This window comes from Tachysurus vachellii, chromosome 19 (assembly GCF_030014155.1).
Source record: "Tachysurus vachellii isolate PV-2020 chromosome 19, HZAU_Pvac_v1, whole genome shotgun sequence".
NCBI lineage: Eukaryota > Metazoa > Chordata > Actinopteri > Siluriformes > Bagridae > Tachysurus > Tachysurus vachellii.
In genome coordinates, this window is record NC_083478.1 from 14,844,381 (window position 1) to 14,860,466 (window position 16,086).

Sequence of the window (16,086 nt, forward strand, 5' to 3'; positions counted from 1 at the left end):
TAGAAGTTAATTTCAGTAGAAGTTACGTGATGCAGCAAGACAATGCTTATCAAAGTAAATCCACTACAGAATGGCTTCAAAAAATTAAAATCCACTTTTTGAGCTACCCAGTCGGAGCCCAGACCTTAACCCCATAGAGATGCTGTGAAATGACCTCAAGAAAGCTGCTCACCCAAGAAAACCTGAGAATATGGCTGAGCTGAAGTGGTTCTGTTTGGAAAAGTGGTCCAAAATTCCTCTGAACAATGTGCAGGTTTAATCCGCAGCTACAGGAAACACTCAGATTTTTGCTGCCAAAGGATGATCAACTTATTATTAAATCCAGGTGTTTACTTATTTTTTCCACAGCACTGTAAAGGTTTAATAGTATATTCAATAAAGTTATAAAAGACTGCCATGTTTTTGGCTTAAGCACATTTAACTATGTCATAACTAAGTCATAGTTTGTCTATACTGCATTAATTTCCAGGTGTACAGGTATATCTAATAAAGTGGATGAAAATCCTCTTACTTAGCTGAGTGCATGTATGTGTTCAGGATAAGGAGGAGATGTAAACAAGCTGATATGGAGTGAAGTTTTAGCAGATCAAGGATCCTTTTACATTCATTTTTTATATAGTCATCGCACAAAATAAAAGGAAATATGTGCAATCACCCTTAATTTGATCGAATCCTCAGTAGTATTCTGTTGTCATTGCCAAAATGAGATTGTATTTCAAGTGGATTGTCTACAGAACAATCCCTGCACTGTAGTGACAAACTTCAAAGAGGAAGGCTTTACAAGGCTTTGCCATCAACAAAAACCAAAACCAGTTAGACCAGTAAAACGTGAACTTAATTTCAACACCATCATGTCAAATCAGTCAATAATTTCAAAATACAGCCCTGTTTAATTGTTTACAAGCCAAACTAAATATTTATATGGAAAAGAAAACGGGCGAGACATCATTTCATATTCATTTATTTGGATGTGCCACATTATTCATGTACCTTTGAAGATGTCTAAAGCAAGTACTGTACATGTCAGTGGACAGCAAGAACAGGTCACCAGTGAACACTAAGCTATGTTTTCTGTCAATGAAACTAACTAATTTTGACAGATATGTCTACCCAAATACTAGTGGTTCCTGTACAACACAGAATATTTTAAGAGTCATTCACAGACATATTTTCTACTTTGTCTTGCAAGTCAGTTGCATTAGGTTGCTGCTTCTTTTTCTTTCCTCCATCTTGTTGTTTCTTCTGCTTCTTTGACAATTCTTGGTCAATAGGAGCTGGCTTCACAAACTTGATTATTTCGGTCAAGCCTAAATTAAAGAATCATAATTTTATAATTAATATAAATATAATAATAAATAAACACTTGGGCAATGTAAAATTTAATTAAAAAATGTCACTCAGCATTACATCATAGTCAGCATTACATTGCATGAAGGGCCAGTGTAAGACATTCATTTACACTCACTCACTCATCTTCTACCGCTTATCTGAACTACCTCGGGTCACGGGGAGCCTGTGCCTATCTCAGGCGTCATCGGGCATCAAGGCAGGATACACCCTGGACGGAGTGCCAACCCATCGCAGGGCACACACACACACACACACTCTCATTCACTCACGCAATCACACACTACGGACAATTTTCCAGAGATGCCAATCAACCTACCATGCATGTCTTTGGACCGGGAGAGGAAACCGGAGTACCCGGAGGAAACCCCCGAGGCACGAGGAGAAAATGCAAACTCCACACACACAAGGTGGAGGCGGGAATCAAACCCCGACCCTGGAGGTGTGAGGCGAACGTGCTAACCTCTAAGCCACCGTGCCCCCCGATGTTAAACATACTGGAACCAAAAGAAATGTAACTAGTGAAAAGAACAGGACACTGACTTGGCCATTCTAAAAAGTTACCCTGTATTCCTTTCTGAACCAAAAGGCTATTACATGTTTTGCTTTTGGAGTAATCTTTTTGGAGTGAAGTGGTTGGTTCACCACTTCTGGGAATGTACCAATGTTCTTATAGATTCTGTACAAATAGAGGACATTTATGACTACGAGTCCAAACTCTTAAGAGAGGATTTTGTAACCTTTTCCTCAGTCCTCAGAAAGTCCTCAGAAATCTCCAATATTTTTGCAATGATCCAATGATTCACAAACACACTTTGATATATGTCTGTTCTTTACATAAAATAGGACACTCATGGAGACCTAATGGAGACTGAAATCAAACAGACTCTAATTTGATCTTGAAATTAAGTACTAAACCTAGAGTTTCACATACTTTTGCCTCTCACAGACAAATATTTGAACATTTACCTGAATATAAAATGACCAAGTATAATATATTTGTCTGATCTCTTTGGTTGGTTTCACTTTGTCTGATTTAGGGATGTTTTGTGTCATATTGGCACCCCCCGAGGCAGACATGTTTGCTCGCTTCGTGCTCAAATGTCAGATTTTTCTTCTTTTTTGTGTGTTTCTTGTGTTTTCTTCAGTGCATAAATGTCATGCACTGCTAAAATACAACCGACAGGCATTACTTGACATCGCTAATTCACGACATATTGACTTTACTAGTTTTATTCCACTGGAGCTACAACTCATTGTTTGCTCCCAGAGTCACCACCGAAACCACCACCCAAACCATCCTGGGGGCCACGAAGCACCAGGCTCGAGTGAGTTAGCTGACACCAGGAGAGCGCTTTGAAGACAGCGACAAAAGCGAGGCAAGAGGGGAGGGCTCCATACTAGGCTAAAAGCTTGCGCTAGCCGACCACCGCTACCTAGACTCCTGCTAGCGAATGTGCGGTCCCTGGATTTTCACCGAGACCTGGCTCTCAGACAGAGTCCCAGAGGACACCATTCAGCTATAGACTCACTCTGTTCACAGAGGCGATCAAAGGGCCACGTCCAGTAAGGCTAAAGGGGGAGGGGTGTGTGTGTTTGTCAACAACTCGTGGTGTGGAGATAAACAGACGGTTGATGAACACTGTTCGCCAGATGTGGAGTTTCTGCTGCTGAAGTGCCGTCCTTATTATCTACCGAGGGAATTTACTGCTGTGTTTTTGGTCGGTATTTACATCCCCCCACGAGCTAACTCCACGGCAACACTCAGCAAACTCCATGACGTCATCAGCGCGTTAGAAACGGCTCATCCTGACACTGTTTTTATTGTTGCTGGCGACTTCAACCAGTGTAGTTTACGGACTATATTCCCCAAATACCACCAGCATGTGGACATTCCCACCCGTGATAAGAACACTATGGAAAATGTTTACAGCAACATACGTGGTGCATACAGGGCTGCACCCTGCCCCCACTTCGGACACTCAGACCACATCTCTTTGTTCCTGTACCCTGCTTACAGACAAAGCCTGAAATAAGCACACCCTGTCACCAAACAGGTTAAACTCTGGACCACAGAGACTGAGAGCACCCTGCAGGACTGTTTTGCTCTGACAGACTGGGATGTGTTTCACTCTGGAGGACTCTTCCGTCAGTGTACAGGACTATGTGTACAGGACTATGCTGAGTATGTGACTGGGTACATCAGCACTTGTGTCGATAACATCATGCCCACCATACAAATCAGGAAGTTTCCAAACCAGAAACCCTGGATAAACACTCAGGTACGTCACATGCTGCGTGCTCGCGCTCTTGCATTTAGATCAGGCAATGAGACTGAGTACAAAGCTGCGATGTATGGACTGAGAAAAGCCATCACAGCGGCCAAGAGGCAGTACAGAGACAAGCTGGACAGCTTCTATTCTACTGCTGACTTGGGGCGGATGTGGCAAGGCCTGCAGCACATCAGACTACAGGACCACCAACAACATCACCTCAACAGACAGCCTGCCGGACGACCTCAACACATTCTACACCCGCTTTGAGACCCCCAGCTACACTGCAGAGAGGGGGCTCACACACACCTGGACCACCCAACCCCCCTCTCCTCCACTAACCATCTCAATAACCCAGGTACACAAAGCTCTGAGGAAGATCGACCCCCGCAAAGCAGCAGGACCAGACAACATTCCTGGGCGGGCCCTCAGAGCATGTGCCAACGAGCTGACTGATGTTCTCACCTCCATCTTCAACCCCTCCCTCAGCCAGTGCACCATTCCTTCGTGCTTTAAGACCACAACCATCGTCCCCCTGCCTAAGAAGAGCCCACCCACCTGCCTGAATGACTACAATCCAGTGGCACTCACTCCAATCATCATGAAGTATTTCGAGAGAGTGGTGCTGGCCCACATTCAGAGCAGCATACCAGACACTACTGACCCCCTGCAGTATGCCTACCGGCCCAACAGGTCCACCTCGGATGCCATTGCTGCTGCCATCCACTATTCCCTCTCTCATGTGGAAAATAAGGACTCATACCTAAGGATACTCTTCATCGACTACAGCTCCGCCTTCAACACGGTCATCCCCCACAAACTGTCCACAATTGGTCTGCACCCCACCCTCTGTGACTGGCTCCTAGACTTCCTGTCTGGCAGGCCTCAGTCTGTCAGGATTGGTAATAGGACTTCAGCCAGTATCATCACAAACATTGGCACTCCACAGGGTTGTGTACTCAGCCCCATCCTTGACTGTGTCGCCACCTACAAGGACAACATCATCCTGAAGATCGCGGACGACACTGCAGTGATAGGACGCATCACTGGCGGTGACGAGGCAGCCTACAGGCCAGTCTGGTGTCATGGTGCGGAGACAACAAACTCACCCTCAGCACGGACAAGACGAAGGAAATGATAGTGGACATGAGAAAGGAGAGGAGAACGCATCAGCCACTGTTCATCCGGGAGCTTGAAGTGGAGAGGGTGAGCAAGTTTAAATACCTGGGTGTCCACATCAGTGAGGACCTCACTTGGACACCTCACGTCATGCAGCTGGTCAAGAAGGCCCAACAGCGGCTGTATTTTCTGAGGAGGCTGAGGAAGTTTGGCATGTCACCTAAGATCCTCAGCAACTTCTACAGCTGCATCATCGAGAGTGTCCTGACCAACTGCATCACTGTGTGGTACGGCAGCACTACTGTCATGGACCGTAAACGCCTGCAGAGAGTGGTGGAGACTGCACAGAAGATCATCAGGACTCCACTGCCCTCTCTGCAGAGCATCTACCACCACAGAGTCCACAGGAAAGCTGCTTCCATCCTCAAAGACCCCTCCCACCCCCAGCACGGACTATTCACACTTCTACCCTCAGGACGGAGGTAGAGAAGTGTGAAATGCAGGACCTCAAGACTGAAGAACTCTTTCTTCCCCTCTGCCATCAGACTCCTAAACAGCTGACAAGAGTCACTGTTTACATGGACATAACTGTTTACATTGAATTACATTTTTGCACATTCATTTTTTCAGAACTGCACTACCTCACCAAGAACTGCACTACCTCACTTTATTGCCTTATTCAGAACTGCACTACCTCACTATTTATTGCCTCTATTAAGAACTGTACCTCACCTTTATTGCTCTTATTTGTTTTATTCTATTTTATTTTACTTTACTGTATGACATTTAGTGTGGACAGAAAAGTAAGAATTTCATTGTGCAGGGAAACATGCTTTCTGTCTGTGTATATGACAAACACTTTGAATTTGAATATTTATGCAGGAATATAGAAATTCCTTTTAGTTTACAAACTTTCAAGCAACATATATATACACACACACAAATTATATATATATATATATATATATATATATATATATATATATATATATATATATATATATATATATATATATGTATGAGGAGCTCTTTTCCAAAACGCTATAAATCCAATTTAATAGTTTTTATGAAAATGTTTTAGTAATAGTTTTTATTTTTTTTTTTACCTAGACCCACACATTTTGTTTATATTCAATTTATCCTGTTAAAATGGTCTGTTGGCTCAGTCTGAACATGCTAAACAGTGATTGTTAAATGAAACAATTTGAATTTGAATTTAAATTTTTTTGAATATAAATTCAAAGTTTCTTTTTATTTTTTTCCAAAATGCTATAAATCCATCCTTTATTTTAAAATTTTTTTTTTTTTTTTTAATTTTTTTAAAAAAATATTTATTATTTTTTTTTTTATAAAAAGGGACATAAACCAACAAGTCCTTCGTTTGTTTACGTCCTGGACTTTCAGACGCTGCCGTTTCACTTGCGTTATGTCCATGAGATGAAGAATGGCCCTGTCCTGTTCAACCTTGTTTGGGCTTTCATAAAACTTGTTGAAATTTATCATTAGGTCGTCTGTTGACAGCTTCTCAGCCTGACAGAAACCGGTCGCAGCCTTGTGTTGACATCCCACTGTTGGTATTAACGCGCCCACTGAGTGAAGAACCTTCTTTTTTAGTTGTTTTTTTGTAGTTTTCTTTGTCCAGTCGGCGTTTTCTACCCCCATCAGTAGGTTTCACTTTCTCATCCAGGCCATCAAAATTGTTATTACAGTTAAAAACACTTATTTTGAAGACTGCGCACAGACAAACATCTCTCGCCTCAGACCGCCACCATGTTGGATTGCGTCAAACGCTCACCGAATTCTGATTGGTCGAGAGGACATATAGCGTTTAGGCAAAAAACAGGTTTGGCGCTTATCGCGGTTTGGAAAGGAACTGCATCTTGCAGTACATTTTAAACAAGGAAATATAGCGTTTTGGCATGAAACATTGATGGAGCAGTATATAGGTTCACAACACAGCAAAATGACATGACAAACTCGTTTTTTTATCGTTTATCGGGTTTTGGAAAAGACCTCTTCATATATATTTAATGTTTTTTTGATTACCTGGAGGCATGAACTTCCTTAGTGGCTCTGGAATAATTATGCCCTCTGCAGTCTGGTAGTTTTCCAGAATAGCACATATCACACGGGTAGTAGCACACATGGTTCCATTGAGCATGTGCACAAACTCAGCCTGCCACAAAAATAAGTTCTTTTTATCATCTTATCATTATTAAATATTTTCCATAAGTATAAAATTAGTACCAACACCTTTCTAAAGAGCACTTTTCTCTAGCAAAAGATAACTTTACCTTGTCCATCATCTTCTTTGTCTGGCCATAGCGTATGCGTAAACGGCGAGCTTGATAGTCGGTGCAGTTGGAGCAGGACACCAGCTCCCTAAAAGCCTGAGACCCAGGGAACCAAGCCTCTAAGTCCAGCTTCTTACTGGCAGCATGGTTCAAAGAACCTACAAAACAGGCCAAAATGATATTTATTTGAAGTTTAACTCACCCACAAAACTGCCAGAATATATGGCCAGTGCTTTTTCAACCATGTTTAACCTCTGGTAAATATAGCTAAAATTAAAAGAAATTAAAATTTTAACTTTACAATATCTACTACTAACTACTGTTTTCGTCTCTTCCTTGGTGATCACAAAGTTAACTTCAAATCTCAATTTTCATTTCCCAACATTTAACAAAATAACTTAAGAAAAGAAGAAATAGACTGACCAGAGACTATGTTAACAATGCGGTAGGGTATTCCTAAGGACTGGTAGAAATCTTCTGCAGTTGTGATCATCTCATCAAGCATCTCCCATGACTTGTTGTCATGAGGTGAGGCATACACAAACTGTTCAATCTGTGTTGGATTTTACAGAGGTTAATTTTTTTAGAGTTCAAAAAAGTTACAGTTCAATAATCAAAAGTATAGTACAACTTACAAAACTTAGTAAATTTTGCTGAATTTACCCCAGTTAATAAGTCAATTATATACAAATATCTATCTATCTATCTATCTCTCTCTCTGCTGTATACACACACACACACACACACACACACACACACACACACACACACACACACACACACACACACACACACACACACACACACACACACACACACACACACACACACACACACACACACACACACACTAACCTTTTCAAACTGGTGAACCCTAAATATGCCACGAGTATCCCGGCCATGGGAACCCACTTCCTGTCTAAAGCAGGTAGAAATGCCAGCATAGCGGATTGGCAGGTCCTCAGGCTTAAGCCACTCATCTCTCAAGAAGGCTGCTATGGGCTGTTCTGAAGTGGCAATCAAATACTTCTCATCCACTGATGTATCATCAGAATGCTCACTGCCTTTGCCAATAACCTGCAAAGGTAGGGTTGAGGGAACAAAGAGAAAAACATATGAGGAATGTACGAGGACATGTATTAAAATAAAATTTTTTAGAGTATTATAAAGTAACAAAAAAATGATCTATTTTAATGTAATAAATGAATGTTAATTTCAAAACTTTTTCAAAACTTAAATGTTTTTTTTGCAATTTGCATAAGTGAAACATCAATTTCTTGTCCCACAAACAAGTTCTTTTTATAAATGAACAAATTAGCTGACAATATATTTTACAATAGATGCGATGCAATTCTACCACTAGCACAATTTGCAAATCTCATATTTAAAGAAAACCTTTTTTTTTTTGCCTTTTGTGGAAGCAGGGTCTGGTCAAGTAAGGTTTGTAAATGTATATAGATACCACTGATGTCATGGTCCAAAATATGTCTGATAAGCTGCTCAAGTTTGTGGATGCAAAGGATGCAAATTTGATACCAGGAAGGTTGTAGACCTTTTTGAAATGTTGTTTATCACACAATTGACTAAAGAGACAACAGATTATGTCCATTGCCACTGCTGGCAAAAGTGGTGGAGGCAGTCCACCTGGCAGTGTTTGCTGGGTCTGGCTGCCACATATTTTCTCTCACTCCCGCTCTTCATCTGTTCTGTGCACGTCTCCCACCCTTGCCCATTAGAGAAAGGGGAATTTATTTTAAAAACTAGAACCACTTCATTTGGGTTACAGAAAGTTTTCACCACTGCATATAGCTTGTTTGGAGCACTAGAAAAGAAACCTTTTCCCTCAAAACAGATAAACCTGGTCCTAAGAACTAAAAAAAAAAAAATCACAGACTTCATACAATTATTGCTTGGTTAAATGTAGTCATAATTTTAGCTGATTTTTCAAGGATATATATTTCATGTTACTTTTTTAGATGATATAAATGGCATTTATAAATTCTATTGTTTTAACTTTTACTATTAACTACCATTTCATTATAAACAAACTTAAAACAAAAACATTAACAACATAAGTTGGAGGTTCACATTTTAAGACACAGGTATCAAAATCAAATTCTGCTAAATTCAGACCATAAAATATTTTTTTATTTTTCTATCAATATTAATACCAATAACAGGCAAATCATCAACCCATTGAGGGCTGGACTGAAAATCACACCGAAAATCTAATTAAAAAATTTCAATTACAGGCTGCTCTAACTTGCACCAATTTTATCACAGTAACTGATGATTAAGTGTTTCCTTAATTGTTTTGAGCAGTGTATGTTTTTAAGCAGGAAATTAAATAACTCATATAGCCTCATATCCCATCTCTCATGCATATGGCCAGCAAAGGTTGACATTTTATGGCCAAAGTAGAAGAGAAGAAAAAAAAACAAAAGAAAGAAAAGTAAATTCAAAGAGTACATATTATAGAACCATGACAAATTCTTCCATTTTACACCCCTACTGCTGTCAATAAGTAATAAATTAATACTAAAAACCTTATACAGTTCCTCATCAAACTGGCTGAGTTGAGCAACCTCTTGCATGACCTCTTTACGCATGAAGAAAGGTGTATACAGAGGAGTGTAATTCTTGCTGTAAAGGATCTGCAGGGCGTAGTTAATCAAAGCCTGCTCTAAGAAAACCAGAGGACCCTGATAAAAATAATAATACAACACAAACAAAATAAGTGGTTATTATACATTGTGTTTCAAAATGCAAGGCAATGCCCTAATATGTTACATTATGAATATTTAAATTATCATTTAGCAGATTTTTTAATCACTATTTACACATAGCTAATAAACATTATTCAGTGTATGATATTCAAAATTCTCATGTTCTGTGGCTTAAGAGCCCACCAGCCACACATGCTCAAGAGGAATAATTTTGAATAATTGATTTAATTATGCATAAATCAGATTAAAATTTTTATACTCAACCTTCAAAAAATATCCTCTGCTTCCTGCAATGATGGCACCTTTCTCTCCTTCATATCCATCCACCATGACAACCAAATCCACATGAGAGTACTTCTTCTGCCCTGAGCAGTCACCCCAGATTCGTTCAACTGTATTATCAGCATCCTAATGAAAAGTGACATTAATCAACAACCTAATAATCTCAGATTATGCAAAGTAGAATTGCCAAATAGAATACCAGGAGCAATAAACCTTGTGTAATTTCAGAATTAATTTCCTGGTATTTAGATAAACAACTTAGAACATGTCACCACTGGTGGCATACTACCACAATTATAGGTATTGGAACAGATATTAATGTAAATAATAGTTAATATTTTGTTGCTTATCCCTTGCTTTCATCAAGCTAGCAACATACGGACACCGCCAAACTTTTTTTATTCTTGTACCGCAGCATCCTTCATTGTTTGTATTGTCTGTCCCCTCAGTCTCCTCTTAGAGATGAAATATATTTGCAATTCGGTTAAGGTTTGGTGATCCACGGTGGACAGTTTATAATCTTTTGCTTTTTTTTAAACCCCTGTTGTGTTGGAGTGACATGCTGTCCTACTGTCACTGACTGTCTTGCTGAAGTTTCTCCCAATTAAATGAATTTGTACATTGACAGATTAAATATTTTATAGACTTCTGAGTTTATTCTGATGCTTCATCATCAATTAAGATTAATAAGCTTATTCCAGAAGGAGCCATTTACAAGTCATGACCTGTCCTACCTCCACTGTGCTTTCCCAGTGAGCTTTTATCATTTAGATAGCTCTGTGAACAGTCAGTTCTTGAAAGGGATGTGGTTGAAGCAGAGAAAATAAGCAACCTAGTTAACCAATGTTGATGCATTAATTTATAGAAAAGTCAAAGCATTTTTATAGGCCCCACCATTTCAACACTGGGTGTCCTCACATGAATTTCTTGTTTCAGGTCCTTCCACAACATTTCTTTTGGATTAAGCTTGGGGACTCTGACTTTTGGCAATTCCAAAACATTATCTTTGTTCCTCTTCATTCCTCCATCATTCTTTGGTAGATATACTTGGGTGCTTGTCATTGTTATCTTGGTGCATGATCCATTTTTTTAGATTCACTTCATGGAAAGATGTCTAGTCATTTTCCTTTAAAATTATCTGGTATAATTCTGAAATCATTGTTCCATCAATAATGGATCAAATGCAACAATACAGGTCCAAAGCATGATAGTATCACCACCATGTTTTACAAATGGTATAAGTTTCATATGCTGGAATTAAATATTTTCCTTTCTCCAAAAATAGTCCTTCCCATTTAAACCAAAAGGTTTTATTTAGGTCTCATTCATCCAAAAATGATTTTTCCAATAGTCCACTTTATGTCCCAAGAAGCCCTCATGTCACCTTCTAGCTCTTCCATTTAAGTAGGCGGTCATAACGAGTCTTGCTGGAGTCCCTGCCTGTACTTTGCACATAATGTCTTTACATATGTATTTATGTTAGTTTTTAACCCAGGACTTCAAGTACACCTATCATTTTTTTCCATCTCTCTATCTCTCTGTGTGTCTTCTTCTGTCTTGAACTACATGATCCATCCTGATACCCTACCCTGGTTGGAGTCTCATCGCCTGGTGTTGCATTTAGCAGGGTTTTATCTGTATTTGGATAGATCTGAATCCATGAGACCCATGAGACTGCTGTAGATAGAACCACTTGGAGACTATCTTTGAACTGCCATTGGTCAACTTTGTGCTCGGGTCTTCATTGACAAATCTGAAGACTTTGGCAGCAAGGAATCAGTGTCAAGTCCATAATGAACTCAGAAATTGTGCTGACCTCTTAGTTCCTCAGAAGCATTTGATTGCACAATTCCACACAACTACAAATTGCTGTAGAAATGATTATATTTACAATATTTACTGCACATTATCACCCAAATGGGCCACCCATGGGTTCCTTTCTGAGGTTTTTATTTAGCACAATGGCTAGATTAACAAAAAACAGAAATGTGAACACACTATTCCATCACAGTTCAGTAGAGAGGATTTTATTAGATTCTTTACTGATGAAATTAAAAGCATCAGGAACAAAATAGGTGATGTTCAACATGTGAGAGCACTGTGTGACCCAGTCTCACCTAAAGTGCTACACTCACAACTACAGTGCTTTACAAGTACAAGTACAGGACAGATAAGCTTATTACTACAGCTAAATCAACAACTTGTAACAACTTGTAACTTGTCACTAGATCCCATCCCAACTAAATTACTGAAAGAAGTGTTATATAAAGCTGGTGAGCCTCTTCTTAATATTATTAACTCCTCGCTATCTTTAGGTTACGTCCCTAAATCTTTCAAGTTGGCAGTTATTAAGCCACTCATTAAGAAACCTCATCTAGATCCTAATGAACTATCAAATTACAGACCTATTTCACATCTTCCGTTTATGTCTAAAATACTAGAAAAGGTTGTGTCTGTTCAACTGTGATCCTTCTTACAGGAGAACAATATCTTTGAAGAGTTTCAGTCAGGTTTCAGGCCCCATCATAGCACAGAAACTGCACTTGTTAAAGTTACAAATGACTTGTTCTTAGCTTCAGACCAAGACTGTATGTCACTATTATACTTGACCTTAGTGATGCATTCGACACTATAGATCACAACATTCTTCTAGATCGCTTACAAAATTACACAGATATTCATGGACAGGCTTTAAGTTGAGCTGTAATTTTCTGTTATTAAACACCGATAAGACAGAAATACTACTTATCGGTCCAAAAACCAGTACACAGAAACTCTCACAATTCAACTTCCATTTAGAGGGATGTACTTAGGGCTGGGCGATTTGGCCTAAAATCAAAATCTCGATTAATTAAACATTTTAACTCGATTACGATTAATGAACGATTATTTTATTTTTATTTTTTTTGCTCTCATAGTTCACTGACAAGTTTTGTTTAGTAAAACTTCATTTTGTTCGATGTCATCCTTACTGAAGCCAAAATGTGTCCAAACGACAGAGACTGCGTTTTTCTTTGGTACAAGCTGCTCTTGTTGCTCAGTTGTCTGAGTGTTTAAGCTCTCCATTCTCGACATGTCGGTGGAATAACGTAACGTAACGGAGCGGGGTCATGTGACTCCACACGCAGTACTGTTTTTAATGGGAAAGTAATCGAAATAATCGACCTGGAAAAATTTGATCGATTATAGCTTCTGAATGTCGATTTCGATTACTTTTCGATTAATTGCCCAGCCCTAGATGTACTGTTACTAGTAGCTCGACAGTGAAAGACCTGGGTGTTCTATTAGACAGCAACTTGTCTTTTGAAATCATATCGCCCATACTACAAAAACAGCCTTCTTCCACCTTAGAAATATTGCCAAGCTGAGAAACATCCTGTCTGTATCTGATGCGGAAAAGCTAGTTCATGCATTCATGACCTCTAGACTGGACTATTGTAATGCATTACTAGGTGGTTGTCCTGCATCTTTAATAAATAGGCTACAGTTAGTCCAAAATGCAGCTGCCAGAGTTCTCACTAGGACAAGAAAATATGATCATATAACCCCAATTTTATCATCTCTACACTGGCTACCTGTTAAGTTTAGAATTGATTACAAACTGTTGCTACTCACTTATAAGGCTCTTAATGGTTTAGCTCCCATTTATCTAACTAGTCTTCTAACACGTTACAATCCTTCACGCTCTCTGAGATCACAAAATTCAGGACTTCTGGTAATTCCAAGAATATCAAAGTCTACTAAAGGCGGTAAAGCGTTTTCATGTTTTGCTCCCGAATAGTCTTCCTGATAGTGTTCGGGGCTCAGACACACTTTCCCAGTTTAAATGTAGATTAAAAACTCATCTCTTTAGTTAGGCGTACACATAATACATCCCATAATACTGTGCACTATTATATCAGACTTGCACATTTTATGAACAGCAGATATGTTAATCCCTTTCCACTGCTTCTCTCTTTCTACCCATCCCGAGGCATCCAGAAACTAAACCAGCTCCGATTGTCTTCCGTGCGATGATTTTGGACCTCCACTGAGATGAGGCCGACTCTGAGGACTCTGAGAATCCTGAGGCATCTAGAGATCTACCAGCTCCAGTCAGACTCTGCGATACTAAAAAGGAGATGTGAACTCCATGTGGTCTTTTGCATCTATATAACATCTGTTTGACTATATTTTTATAATCACACCCTCCAGTATCACCCATATGAGGATGGGTTCCCCTTGAGTCTGGTTCCTCTCAAGGTTTCTTCCTTTACCGTCTAAGGGAGTTTTTCCTTGCCACTGCTGCCCGAGTCACCTCAGACTTGCTCATTGGGGATATATACATACACATTGTGAACTAAATCTATCTAATATTAATCTTGAATTTTGCATTCTATTAATCTTTATATTATTCTTTATATTAACCTTTTGTTCTATGTTTATGTTCTGTAAAGCTGCTTTGAGACAATGTCAATTGTAAAAAGTGCTATACAAATAAACTTGAATTGAACTGAATTCTGAGCCTGGTTCCTCTCAAGGTTTCTTCCTCATATCATCTAGGGAATTGTTCTTGCCACCATCAGCACAGGTTTGCTCATTAGGATGGATGTTATTGATAAAAATTAATTTTAAACTTTTTTAAACTTAACTTAAAAATTTTAATCTGTTTCTCGTGCAGCTGTAAAGCTGCTTGAGACCATGTCAATTCTTAAAAGTGCTATACAAATTAATTGAATTGCATTGAATTGAATGCTCTGTGCATGTAGCCCAAATTCCATTTCCATTTACTCAATTCAAACACTTTCTACTGAGTTAAGAATCAATGAAGCAACAACATATGGTCCAGCTTTTCCAAATTTAGCATCTTTTCACCTCATCATTGCTAATGGGAACAGAGGGGTGTAGGAGGTTGCCAATCTCTCTCAGGTACTCGAAACGCTCCATCTCCAGCCTCAGCCTCTCATTGTCTGTTTTTTGAATTGCTTCATCCACCAGCATTCGAACCTTTTTAATTTGCGTCACAGTCAGGGTCTGTTAGGGATATTACAGAAATAGACAGAACGCTGTAAGTAATAACACTAAACATGTACTGGAAGCACCTTTAGCATGCAAGTTAATGGAGAATATGAAATAAGGGTTAAAAAATCATTCTGCTTAGTTCTCAAGCAATACAGTATATTTTATGTAAGTTTTCACAGGTCTGAATCGAAAAAAAAAGAGATCAGGATTGAAGAGTAAATGACAAGTACATCCAAATTCTAGAGGAAAACGTGGTTCCTCTGCTAGTCAGCTGAAGACGAGCAGGCCATTCACCTTTTAAGACGACAATGATCCTAAACATACTTCCAGAAGAACAGTACAGCGGCTTTTTAATTAACTTTAAACTTTAAAAATTTTAATCTGTTTCTCATGAAGCTGTAAAGCTGCTTGAGAAAATGTCAATTGTTAAAAGTGGAAAGACTTAAATCTGCCGGAAAAAAAAGGGGATGGACTTGAAGAGAGTGGCCCATTGCTGCTCGCCACAGAATTAGACTGAACTTAAGCGATTCTGAAAGTAAGAATGGCCAAATATTCCCCAATTTAGGTATTCAATGCTAGTACAGACATAACCAAAAAGAATAATGGCTGTAATTGAAGTAAAAAGGTGGCTCTACAAAGTATTAAATCAGGGTTCTGAGGACTTTCCCAACACTAATTTTACAGTTAATTTTCAGAACTGTTGCCTTTTACTTTGTCTTTTAGTTTGATGTTGTACGGCAAAATTTGTAAATAAAGCTGGAAAAGATTTTTTTTAAATAGTTTGGATTTCACTTCAAAGAGGTATGAAGATTTTCTATAGGTTCTGTGAGTATGGGGAAAGACTTAAATCTGTTGATTTATTTCTATGCCTGTAGATTTGATTTTTTGGACTGCAGTTTGCTATCCATGACTAATCCAGAGCAAAAAAAATTCAAGCTTATTTGGCAGATTATTTGGAGATTTTTGTACAAATTTGTGTCAAATTGCATGAGGACTCAACAACTTTATGTAGAGTGGATGTGGAAAAGAGAGTCAAAGTGAAGA

General features: G+C 39.0%; 1 protein-coding gene across 1 annotated transcript in view; it reads right to left on the minus strand.

The window, feature by feature from the left end:
• Positions 1-945: 945 nt before the first annotated feature.
• sars1 (seryl-tRNA synthetase 1) overlaps positions 946-16,086 on the minus strand; it is a 19,330-nt gene continuing 4,189 nt past the window's right edge. The window contains exons 4-11 of the mRNA XM_060893983.1: positions 14,896-15,054; positions 10,024-10,167; positions 9,580-9,735; positions 7,889-8,110; positions 7,457-7,586; positions 7,034-7,191; positions 6,786-6,915; positions 946-1,307 (exon numbers count right to left, since the gene is read on the minus strand). Of these exons, the coding sequence (XP_060749966.1) occupies positions 1,147-1,307; positions 6,786-6,915; positions 7,034-7,191; positions 7,457-7,586; positions 7,889-8,110; positions 9,580-9,735; positions 10,024-10,167; positions 14,896-15,054 (1,260 nt within the window). The 3' untranslated portion in view covers positions 946-1,146. The remainder of the gene's footprint in view (positions 1,308-6,785; positions 6,916-7,033; positions 7,192-7,456; positions 7,587-7,888; positions 8,111-9,579; positions 9,736-10,023; positions 10,168-14,895; positions 15,055-16,086) is intronic.